At 61.2% G+C, this 11,184-nt stretch overlaps 1 protein-coding gene across 3 annotated transcripts; it reads right to left on the bottom strand.

Moving 5' to 3' along the window:
• Positions 1–1,618: 1,618 nt before the first annotated feature.
• On the bottom strand, positions 1,619–8,916 carry HPD (4-hydroxyphenylpyruvate dioxygenase). 3 transcript variants are annotated; one of them, XM_070066157.1, is made up of 14 exons: positions 8,790–8,916; positions 8,665–8,691; positions 8,125–8,187; positions 7,700–7,804; positions 7,163–7,205; positions 6,943–7,025; positions 6,158–6,247; positions 5,284–5,387; positions 4,583–4,660; positions 3,767–4,097; positions 3,592–3,663; positions 2,346–2,468; positions 1,997–2,113; positions 1,619–1,908 (listed from the first exon to the last, which is right to left on the bottom strand). In XM_070066157.1, the coding sequence occupies exons 1-14, from the start codon at positions 8,790–8,792 to the stop codon at positions 1,798–1,800; spliced, it is 1,350 nt and encodes a 449-aa protein (XP_069922258.1). In that variant the 5' UTR covers positions 8,793–8,916; the 3' UTR covers positions 1,619–1,797. The 3 variants fall into 3 exon arrangements, with proteins under 3 accessions (XP_069922258.1, XP_051693743.2, XP_008248783.1); XM_051837783.2 differs by having other exon boundaries at positions 3,767–4,026; XM_008250561.3 differs by having other exon boundaries at positions 3,767–3,929.
• Between the last annotated feature and the right edge of the window lie 2,268 nt (positions 8,917–11,184).

Genomic DNA, 11,184 nt, shown 5'->3' with positions numbered 1-11,184 from the left:
CCACCTCAAGTATTAGAAACAGCCGGATGGCAGGTGTGGCTGCCGCCGACCAAGGGCGAAAGGTGCTGAGTGAGCGCTTGGGTGAGGCCGGCAATGGAGGCCTCGCAGGGCAGCACGAGGGGGCCACACCCACACATTCCATCTTCTCCCTGGAACTTGGCTCCTGACGGATCTTCCATCTCTGTCAGTGGCATCTCTGCCTCCCACCTCCACCCACCACTCCCTGCTGCCACCTAAACTCAAGACCCCCAGCGACCCTGGACTCCTGCCCCCCACCCCATCCTGCCAAACCTGATGGTGCCTCCTTGTTGCCCCGCCTCTCCCTCTCCCCCTGCCCTTCTCTTCATTGGTTCTGCCAAGGAGGGGAGCACAGGGGGAGCGCCGATTGGAGATAGATGCGTTCCCGGCAGCCTCTCTGTGCCAGCCGCTATTTTAAACATCCGACCCTCGAGCCATAAGAGAGGGATAGTCCCATTGCACAGATGCAGAAACAGGCACAGAGAGGTCAAGACGCTTGCCCAAGTTCACACAGCAAGCAGCTGATCTGGGGTGTGAACCTGTCCTCAGCTAACGGGGACCTCCCCCCAGGCCCCACCTGCACAGGCCTCCCACTCAGCATCCAGCATTTGAGGCTAACTAGAGGCCTGATCGTGCCAAGAACCAGAATCCTAGACTTGCATTTGAAACAGCTCAGCTTGCCGAAAAGTCGGCTCAAATGTGTTTGAAGAAGCCTCGCAGGCAAGCGAACCATCGTCTGCGAGCCGGTTCTGGCCCAGCAGCCCCCCATCTGCAACCTCAGGGCAACAGAATTCCCCTGCTTTGCACCAGCTGTGCAGAAGCGAGGGTGCTTTTGCCCGAAGCTGGGGCCTGATCCTCTGGGATCTCTCGGGTGTTCTTTTCGTTTTTGAAGTTTCTGATCCCTGAAGATCCAATTTCTTCTACCATCTGAAAAAAAATAGGATAAATTCCCCATTTCCCCCTAGGACACCCACCCACGTGGTTTCCTTGCACTGCGATCCCAGTGGACTCCCGGGAGCACAGGGAGAGGCCAGGAACGCACCTCCTCCTCCCCTGCCTGCTTTTAGAGGAAAGTCCCCGAGCTCCAAGGGCTGGGGACCAGAGGCGGCAGACGGGGGTCGGACCCCCGCACCCGCGCGCCCTGCACCCGGGTGGTCGCGGGGCAAGGCTTGCGCCCCCAGCTCCTCGGCTCCCGCTCGCTCAGCGGTCTGCGCGCCGCCGCATGGCACATCTGGGGACAGGCCGCCTGCCCAGACCACGAAGCCCAGCTCCGTCGCCGCTCCCGGCTCTTGCACCTGCCCCTCTGCCCCCGGATTTCCCGCGGCGGGCTCCCCGGTGCCACCCCTCAGGGGTGCCTCTTTTCGCTCGAGAGGAGCCCCTCCCCTCTCCACCGCCACGTGATCCCGGCACCGGCTTTATAGCACTCGCCTCTCCACGAAACCGCGACGGAAGCCCAGCCCTCCCTAGCTCCGGAACGCCCCCGGCATCCGCGCGCCGGCCCATTGCGGCTGCGCGTCCCGACCCCGCGCGCGGGCGCCGCCGCTCCAGACTCCCCCTGGCGGCGAAGAGGAGCTACTGCGCCTCAGCATCCACACGCCGGTTGGACTGGGGCGAGCTTTACTCAGGAGGACACGTGGTCACGAGGTGGGCGTGGCTCGGGGTGTGGCTAGTGGGGACTGACGCGCCGGGCCCGGGAGGGGAGCGTGTTCCGAGGCGGGGGCGTGGCCGCGCGCCGGCGAGTGGGCGGAGCCTCTGTAGGTCGGCGGGAGTGGGCGGGGCCTACATGCCGGGCACCACCCCGTTGGTCTCCATGTCGGTGAGGTTGCCTCTCAGATTCTGCTCCTCTTCGAAGGCTTTGAACAGGGAGTTGAAGTTGCCGGCTCCGAAGCCCTACCGCGGGAGACAGAGGGTGAGCTGCGGACCCAGTTGAGGACAATGCTGCTTTGCGTGCCCCCTGGGGCGTGCGGGGCACACGCACCTGGTGGTTGTGGCGCTGGATGACCTCCAAGAAGAGCGTGGGCCGGTCTTGCATGGGCTTGGTGAAGATCTGCAGGAGGTAGCCTTTCTCGTCGTAGTCCACCAGGATTTTCAGCTCCTAGGCGGGACCCAGAGGCTCGCTGACCCTCTCTGTTGGCTGGACCTCGGCGGGTCCGTAGAAGGCCCGCAGGGGGTCCCTGCACCCCCCCAGGCCCGGAAAAGACCCCTTCCTCCAGCAGCGCCAGCCACGTCCACAGAGGGCCTCAGGTGGCCTGTCACCTCCCCGCCCTACAGCCAGGGCGTCCGCCCCACGTGCAGGCTCAGTCCCACCTGGCTGGGGCTGGCCTCACCTCCAGGACATCGATGCTCTCGGTCACCCGGATCTTGGCCGACCTGAGCTTCTCCCGCAGCTGCTTGTAGTAAGTGGCCGGCACAGCCAGGAACTCCATGCCTCTCTCTCTCAAGTGGCGAATCTGCCCCAGAGCAGGGCTGAGGTCAGCCTCAGCCTGTCCAGCTGCAGCTGCTGGGCAGGCAGAGGCAGGGCGCCCCTCCTAGCAACCCCCAGCCGCCAGGACACCGCCCCCTGCGTGCCTGCCTCTAGCACTCTCTGAGCGTTGCCTCCTCCGTGTGCCCACGCGGCACTCTTACTATCCCCATTTCGCAGCTGGCAAAGCGGAGGCATCGTCTATTCTTGCCATAGTGGCCAGAGTGACTTTTTTAAAATACAGGGCAAACTGGGTCATTTCTCTGTTTACCCCACGGTGACGCCACATTCCAGAGTCAAGTGCAAAGTCCTCACTCCGCCCTCCCCCTCTGGCCCTACTCTACCTACTGACCCGGCCCCACCCCCAGTCTTACCCATTCTGTTCCAGCCACACCTGGGCCTTCCCCCTCGACTCTGACTTCTCCTTCCAGCCCTGTGCACTTTGAGATGTGTGCCCGGAAGCCTTCCCTGGACACCTGCCCTTCACCCTCACTCTCCCCTCCCCGCTGTATTTTCCTCCAGAATGCTGACCGCCAGCTCCCACACACTTTTCTTGTTGTGTTCATCGTCTCTGTAAGGACAGACACTGTGGGTTGCTCGTGTGTCCCAAGGAGCTAAAACAGTGCCTGGCACAAGACCGGGGCTCAAGCGTCTATGGAGTGAATGCATGGAAGAGTGAAGGGAGTGGCCAAGGCCATGCAGCAAATTCCGGTTGGACCAGGATTGGGCGGGGTCATCCAGGCTCCCATTCAACCCTGAGGGACAGAGAGAACCCAGTTCCCCAGGGGCTGGATCCGCAGACACAGGATGTTTATTTAATTTGGCTGGAAGAGCGTCATAGGTCTCAGGGTCTGGAATTCTAATTTTCAAGATGTGGCAACGGAAGCCCAGAGAGGGTGGTTGAATCCCCCAGAGGCACACAGCAAGGCACCGGCAGAGCCAGGGCTGGAATCCAGGCTTCCTGATACCCTGGCTCCTGCTGCCCCCAGGGCCCCGAGTGTTCTGAACTCTTCGTGTGCTCTGGGGTGGGCCCGCCAGTCACAGACCCAGAGAAGGGGGCCCAGGATGCTCACGGGGCCCACAGAGGGATGAAGAGAGGAAGGAGTTCTCACCGCGGAGATGATGTCGTGGGTCTTGAGGGCGATGTGCTGGACCCCGGCTCCCCCGTTGTAGTCCACGTATTCCTGGGGGCCGAGGGAAGGACGCCATCATCATTTGTCTCCAGCCCTGTGGGAGCCTTCAGACCCTTTCCCTGCCTTCCCCTCCCCCAGGCAGGGGAGCCCCCACCTGGATCTGGGACTTCTTGCGGCCAGGCGCTGGCTCGTTGATGGGCATTTTGATGGACTCCTCGTAGTTGGCCACCACGATGGAGCGCAGGGAGCTGTACTCTGTGTGCACCTGCGTGTCGTCCACGGACCAGAAGCGGTGGAACTGCAGGTTTCTCAGGTACCTGCACAGTGGCCAGCGGGACGCGTCTGCTCCGAGCGCCAGCCGGGGACCGGCCTGGCCCGCCCCCACTTCCACCTTCCGGAAGCCTAGATTTGCACCTTTATGATGACAGTTTGTCTTTAGGGGGGAAGTAAGTATCTTTTGACAAAATGCAGGTCCTATGGCAATGCTGCAACAGGTGGAGGTCGGTTGCTTTGAGAGAGAGGCGCCTGCTGCTGTTTGCTGTCGTTTGGACGAGGGGGCTGTTTGGGTGGAGCCGTGGTGTGATGCCCCTCATGACTCACACTGAAACTGGACTGCCACTGTGATGTCCCGGGAGGACCCGGCTCTGCCCCGGGGCGTGGATCACTGCCACTCTCGAGGGAGGGGGCTGTTAGAAAAGCGAGGCGGCCCCTCGTGCTGGCTCCCCCCGTTCTCCTGTGCGCGCTCCCCTGCGCACAGGCTGACCCAGCAGAGGATGGACTGGTGACAGATAGTGACAGTCTCTGGAAGTGTTCCCAGACGGTGACACTCCCAAGGTTCCTCGTGGGGAGAACCCAGGATCACTTTGGGTTCAGTTTTACAGTGAGTAATGGGTGACCTCAGGCTGACCACCCACCCCCTTCCACTCTGTTCCCCCACTTTGGGGGCCTTTCCCCTGGGTGGGGGGCTCACCATTCCGAGGCCGACACCATCTCCTGCTCAGGCTGGTTTCCCACAATGTGGTCGATAATCTCCAGGCTGCAGCTGGGCCTGGGAAGGGGAAGGGTGGGGGCGAGAGCGACCTCCAAATCGCCCCCTTCCCCGGACACCTCAAGGACACTTAGAGGGCGCTTACTACGGGCCAGGCACTTTGGTTTTTCAAATGTTCACTTATTTATTTTCATCTACTTGAAAGTCAGAGTGACAGAAGAGTGAGTGAGCCTGTTCACGCCCCAAATGCCTACAATGGCCAGGACTGGGCTGGGCCCAAGCCAGGTCTTCCGCGTGGGTAGCAGGGACCCAAGCACTTGGGCTACCATCTGCAGCCTCCCAGGGTGCAACAGCAAGGAGCTGGATCAGAAGCAAAGTAGCCAGCACTCCAACCAGGCAGTTGCTAAATGTGCAGCACCAGGCTGCCTGCCGCTGGGCACTTCACTTTGTTAATCACACCCTACGAACCGTCCCCATTCTATGGAGGAAGAGACAGGTTTGGAGTGAGTGGCCATGAAGCGCTGGGATTTGACCCCAAGGAGTCTGATGGCCAAGGCTGAGGGCATAGGTGAACTTTCCCACATTCCCTAGCAGACTCAAAGCTCTGCGTGTCGCAGAGGCCAGGTCCACGTCGGGCGGGGGGCACTTTGCTTGCAACCCACCCCCAGCCCAGGGGCACTCACAGCTTGGAAAGGAGGGGGTCCTTGGACATTGGGGCCTCGAACCCAGGCAGGAAGCGGCCGGTGTAGTTCATCTTCTCCACCAGGGTGTGAGTGGTGTCCCCATACTGCGGGCGGAGGACAGCCCCTGAGCGCCCAGCCCCGCCGAGGCCCGGCCACCTTCCCTGTCGCCAGCACGGCCCTCCCTAACTGTGTGTGTGATCTTGGCCAATTCACTTCCCCGTCTGGAACGGACTCCAACCTGTCATTGACTTGGGAGTTTCTCTGGTGGTCTGTCTGTGCCGTGGGACTGGAAGCTGTGTGGGGGCAGGGACCCTGTTTCGTGCATCATGGTCTCCTAGCAGCGTGCCGCCTGGCACATGGCAGGTGTTCAGTAGAAAGGTGAGGCCTTGGGGAGGCTGGGGGAGGCACTGGAGCCCTTGCAGGGAGAGGCTCCATCAGGCGTGTTGGACCCCGCCTCCTCCGGGAGGTGGTCTCTGAACGACAGCAGAGCTGGCACTCTGCACGGTGCCCACACCCGCAGCACTGTCGCCGGCACTATGCTGGCACGAGTGACCTCCTTGGTCCTTTCGGCAGCGCTAGGAGCGGGTGGAGCCGCTGAAACCGAGGAGCCGACCCGGCGGCACAGATGGTCCAGCTCCACTCCTTGCACTTAAACAGAGACCCGGGAAGGGCCGCAGCTCGCCCGAAGTTTCACAGCTCCTGCAGGGTGTGGGCTTCCCATCTGGGGTCTCTGCCCAGCGCTTCTAACTCCATGGGGAGGGATGACTGCTCTCTGCCCTCAGGCACATGGGGGGCCGTCCTAGATCTCGGTGGGAGCTGATGGGGGGACCGGGGTGGGGGGGCCGAGGGGGAGGGGCCGCCACAGCCAACTCACCGTCTGCAGGACAGCAAACTTCACCTTCCCAAACTTGTCTTGCTCCACCCAGGGCTCCCGCAGGATTTTGGCCCCCCGTTCCCGGGCTTTCTGCAGAGGAGATTGGGGGTGGGGGCGGGCAGGTGGTGAGGGCTGGAGCCTCCCTGAGACTTTGCCTGCTGCCAGCAGGAACCCCAGCTTCGCTGTTACCCTGAGAACCAAGCCTCACGCTCACTCTGCAGGGCAGGAAATGAACCCCAGGCTCAGCATTCGGCCCGGGGGAGACAGGAAGGGGTGGGTCTCCATCCTGCCTCACCTAACTCCCCCGTCTGGCCATTGCCCCTCCAGTCCTCATCTCCCCCATCTGTAAAACAGGTGGTTGGGTAGGAATACGATAGGACATTTACTGAGCACCTACTGTGTGCCAGGCCCTGTGCTTACTGGCTGCATGGGTCACGTGAAGGTGCTGTCATCATGACTGTTCTAGGGGTTGATGCACAGAGAAGTTAAGTCACCTGCCCAAAGCCACACAGCTAGTAAGATTCAGACCCGGGCAGCCTGTCTCTAAATCCATGCTTGAGTCAGTGTTGGTTTGGTGTTATGGTCTCGTTTCCTCTCTGAATCATCTCAGTGAAGAGGTGCTGTTAGCCCATTTCCAGATGCAGAAGCTACGGCTCAAAGCAGGGACACCATACATAAAGGGGGCACGGCGTCGCCGGAACTCGGCTGTGTGTCGCAGTAGCACCCAGCCCAGACCAGGACAGGCCAGTGGCAGGTGGCGCCTTACTGCCCAGCTGTACTCTCACCTGCACGATGTAGTCACAGTCTTCCACCTCGAACGCGATGTCCTTCACTCCGTCGCCGTGTTTCACCAGGTGGTCGCCCATCTCTGTGGCCGGCAGGAGGTGCTGGCACCGAGGTCCAGGGCCCCCTCACCTGGCTTTCCACCTTCTGGGCTCAGCTCCCCCTCATACTGCATCCCTGTCTGTCCCCCTCCATACCCCGGTCCCACCCCCATGCCCTCACCTTTGTTCCCGGGGTTGAGTGCTGAGGAGAGGACAAACACAATCTAAAACACGGAGAAGGGGATGTGGCCGTGACCCTGGGTGAGCGCCCCGCCCCTCTTCCCTGCGCACCCGGGCCATGCCTGGTAGAGCTAAGGGACCCGGCCCTGCACAGCTGCTGGCTAGGGGTTCTAATTCCTTCTCTCCTGAGCCTCCCCACCACTGGCCTAAGGGTGGGGGCTTTCTACGCTGGGTCCACCTGGGGGACCACCCCAAGACTCCCTGCTCTGATGGCCTCGGTTTCCTGAGCATCTGCAGGGCCAGCGATGGACCAGGCTCAGGAGGCGACAAGACTAGGGGTGGCCTGTGCTGCGGTTGTACCCAGGGGCCTGATGGACTGGCCAGTGAGGCTGAACTTGGTGTCCTGGAACCAGCCAAGCTGTGCATCCCGGGCACACATGCTTGGAGGCTGATGGGAAGATCTGGGAGGGCCAGCGCCCTCAGGGGCGCCAACTGCTGGGATGAGCTGTTGGTGGGGCGTGGCGGGGGGCAGACTCACCTGCCCTTGCTTGATCACATGGCTGACCACCTGCCGGGACCCTGTCTCCAGGCCCCTGTAGGCCAGCGGCTCGAAGCCCATCTTGGTGCAGTAGAATGAGGCAGCCTGCAGTGTAGAGTGGCCACAGCTTCAGGAGGGCAGTGGTCGGGCCCGGCCACCCTCAGCCCGTCTGCCCTGGTGCCCCAGGAGCAGAGTCCTTCCCGGGAAGAGAGAAAGGCAGCTTCCGGGCACACTGTGTCCTCGGGTTCCCGCCAGGCTCTGCGGCCCCGATTGTGTAACCAGGGTTGAGTGGCCGGGGCCGGGGGCCGAGGCGGGAGTGACCCTCCCCTCCCCTCCCAGGAGCCCATCCCACACCTGGCTGGAGGCCTGCCCTTGCCCCGGAGGCCCTCTTGCCTGCCCACCCCAACACCGTGCCCTGCCACTACCTGCTTGGCATTGCCAACCCAGAAGGTGACAGAGTGGAAGTGGAGGAATCGGCCTCTCTCGGGCTGCAGGAAGGAGGGGAGCCGTGTGGTTGAGTGCCCGGAGCGGGGGCTGGGGAGGTGCAGGTGGAGAGGCCTCCCCCGCCACCTGGCTGCTCACAGCTGCAACCTAGGGCTTAGGACAAGGTAGAGCCCGCACAGCCTGGCTGAGCCTCCTAAGAGGTTTCTCACAGGGAAGTGGAGCTCCTGTGGGCTCAGGGCTGGGCAGCACTCCCAGGAGGCCTTGCCCAGGTTCCACGAGGGGACATAACTTTCAGCTGCAGCAACATGGCTTTAAGTTAGACCTTAGAAGGAACTTGTGGACAAGGTGACGAGAGGGGCAGGTATTTAAGGAGAGGTCCAGCTCAGTGTGTCGGAGTCGGGGATGCATGGGAGTTGCATGCAAGGGCACCGCGCGGGCAGCGTCACTTGTCGTTCCTCTTCTGCTCTTTGCTGGGCCACAGCCTCCCTGCCCCAGGTCCCCCCACTTCCCCGCCGTCGTACCTTTGCTCCCTTGTCACTGTAAGTCGTCTGAGGACAAAGAAACGGAGAGTGAGGCTCAGGGCTCCCACCGAGCTGCCTCTAGAGGTCTCCCCCAAGGTCAGCCAGGGCCCCGGCCACACGCTTACCATGGTGGATCTTGGTCGAGTGACCGGCTGGGAAGGCGGCACAGGAGGCCTGGGCAGTGCCGGACGCAAGTATTTAATGCTGAGCAGGGTCCGCCCCTGAACTCCTGGCCTTCCCGGGGGTGGAGAGCCATGCCTGCCCCTGAGAGGTCCAGAGCCTGGGAGCCTCTGACCAGCCTGGCCTCGTGGACAGGAGGGCGGGGCTGCAGGCACAGGACAGGGGAGGGGGCTGGGGGTGGGGAGGCAGGACTAGGGTGAGATGCCTAGGTACATTCTGGCCCTGGGGCTGTGAGTGTGATCCTTGCCAGCCAGGATCCAAAGATCAGACAGCCAAGGCCAGCTGGAGCTCAGTGGTCACTCCAGGATCTTTCCTTGGGGGAACTCTGAGTGTTCTTGAGCCCTGCTCGCATAGCAAGTGCATTCTCCACCCTCAGGACAAACAGCTGTATGCCATGGTGGTTAGAGGCACAGCTCTGAGGCTTTGCACCTGGCTCTGCTCCCTACCATGTGACAGCAGCAAGTCCCCAAGTGCCGCCGAGCCTCACTTTCCCCACCTGTGACGCGGGGCAATAATAGCATAGTTTCCCTGTGGAAACCCGGCACCGCAGCTCACTAGGCTAATCCTCCACCTGCGGCACCGGTACTCCGGGTTCTAGTCCCAGTTGGGGCGCCGGTTCTGTCCCAGTAGCTCCTCTTCCAGTCCAGTTCTCTGCCGTGGCCAGGGAGTGCAGTGGAGGATGGCCCAAGTACTTGGGCCCTGCACCCCATGGGAGACCAGGAGGAAGCACCTGGCTCCTGGTTTCGGATCGGCACAACACCGGCCATAGCGGCCATTTGGAGGGTGAACCAATGGCAAAAGGAAGACCTTTCTTTCTGTCTCTCTCTCTCTCACTGTCTAACTCTGCCTGTCAAAAAAAAAAAAAAAAAAAAAAAAAAAAGCATGGCCGGGCCTCAAGGAAGAAGCACGGACGCCCTCGGGGGGTCTGGCACATGGGTGGTCTCTGCTGCTGCTGCTGTATTTCTTCGGGATGTGGGGGCTGAGGGGAATGGGAGCCTTGGCATCCGGGCAGCCTAGTCCTGGGAGGGAGGTTATAGCTCTGGCCTGCCCTGGCTCCAGGATCCGCGTTGCCCTGGGCAGAGGGGAAGAGCTGGGCTCCCTCTGCCCTGCCCCAGAGGAGTCTCTGAATCTTGCTGTCCTGGAAGATGGCGTGGTGACCGACGGCCACCCGTGGCATTTACCTGAGGGCGCCAGCACAGCCCCCTGCTTGTCTCAGTCCCAGTGCCCATTGCTCTCCCTGTGGAAACCCTGGCCAGCAGCACTGGGGGCTCGGGCCAGGGAACTCCCCCAGGCCACCTGGTTACTGAGGAGCAGAGCAGACCTGGGAAGTGTAAGGAAAAGGGGGCGAACAGAGAGGAGCCGGGATACGAACTCATGGCCAAAACAAATTAATTCAAGGGCAAAAACAAGTTGGCAGAGGCGCTGACTGCCAGCGGGCCTGTGGCGGAGGGCACAGCCCTCCAGCAGCTGGGTCTTCTGTCCCCCAGGGTGGGCCAAGGGTCCGGAGGGGAGGGCAGGGGCGGAGCTGACTACTTCCAGTACAGGTTGTTCCGTGGGCTTGGAAAAGAATGCAGAGGGTGGGGTGGGGAGCGCTACAGGGCACGGGGCTCAGCTGGTCTCTTGAGAGAAGGCAGAGGGGAAGGGGAAAAGGGAATTTTTTATAAAAAATTACTTATTTTTTTATTTGAAAATCAGAGTTACAAACAGAGAGAAGGAGAGGCAGTGAGAGAGAGAGATCCTCCATCCACTGGTTCACTCCCCAACTGGCCGCAATGGCCAGAGCTGGGCCAATCCGAAACCAGGAGCCAGGAGCTTCCTCCAGATCTCCCAGGGGGTTCAGGGGCCCAAGCACTTGGGTCATCTTCTACTACTTTCCCAGGCCTTAGCAGAGAGCTGGATCTGAAGTGGAGCAGCCAGAACTCGAACTGGCACCCACACGGGATGCCAGCACTGCAGGTGGCAGCTTTGCCCACCACGCTACATCGCCGGCCCCAGTAAAGGGAATTTTATCAGCTTTCAGGCAAGGGGCTAAAATGGCTGAGACTTATGTCTTTGTTCTAACAGAAGGGGAAGCAGGCTGTCCTAACTCCGGACAGCTGTATCAGCCTCTGTGTGGATGGGAAGCGGTGATTTCACCACTAGGCAGATGGGGAAACTGAGGCCTGAAGAGGTGAGCACATAACCCTGAGGTCACAGAGCTGATGAGAACAGGGACCCAGACTCCAGCCTCTTTGATTCTTTTTTTTTTTTTTTTTCAAGATTTATTTTATTCAAAAGGCAGAGTCACAGAGAGGCCTTCCATCTGCTGGGTCACTGCCAGGATGGCAACAACGGCTGGAG

This window comes from Oryctolagus cuniculus, chromosome 21 (assembly GCF_964237555.1).
Source record: "Oryctolagus cuniculus chromosome 21, mOryCun1.1, whole genome shotgun sequence".
In the NCBI taxonomy this organism is placed as follows: Eukaryota; Metazoa; Chordata; class Mammalia; order Lagomorpha; family Leporidae; genus Oryctolagus; species Oryctolagus cuniculus.
This window is presented reverse-complemented; position numbering and strand designations above follow the sequence as displayed.

What these genes read in the sequence shown, in the direction of transcription:
- HPD (XM_051837783.2), bottom strand. An exon ending in ACTCAACCCCGGGAACAAAG is followed by an intron (nt 7,026 to 7,162) that starts GTGAGGGCATGG and finishes TGCCGGCCACAG; the next exon opens with AGATGGGCGACCACCTGGTG. An exon ending in AGTTTGCTGTCCTGCAGACG is followed by an intron (nt 5,388 to 6,157) that starts GTGAGTTGGCTG and finishes CTCCGCCCGCAG; the next exon opens with TATGGGGACACCACTCACAC.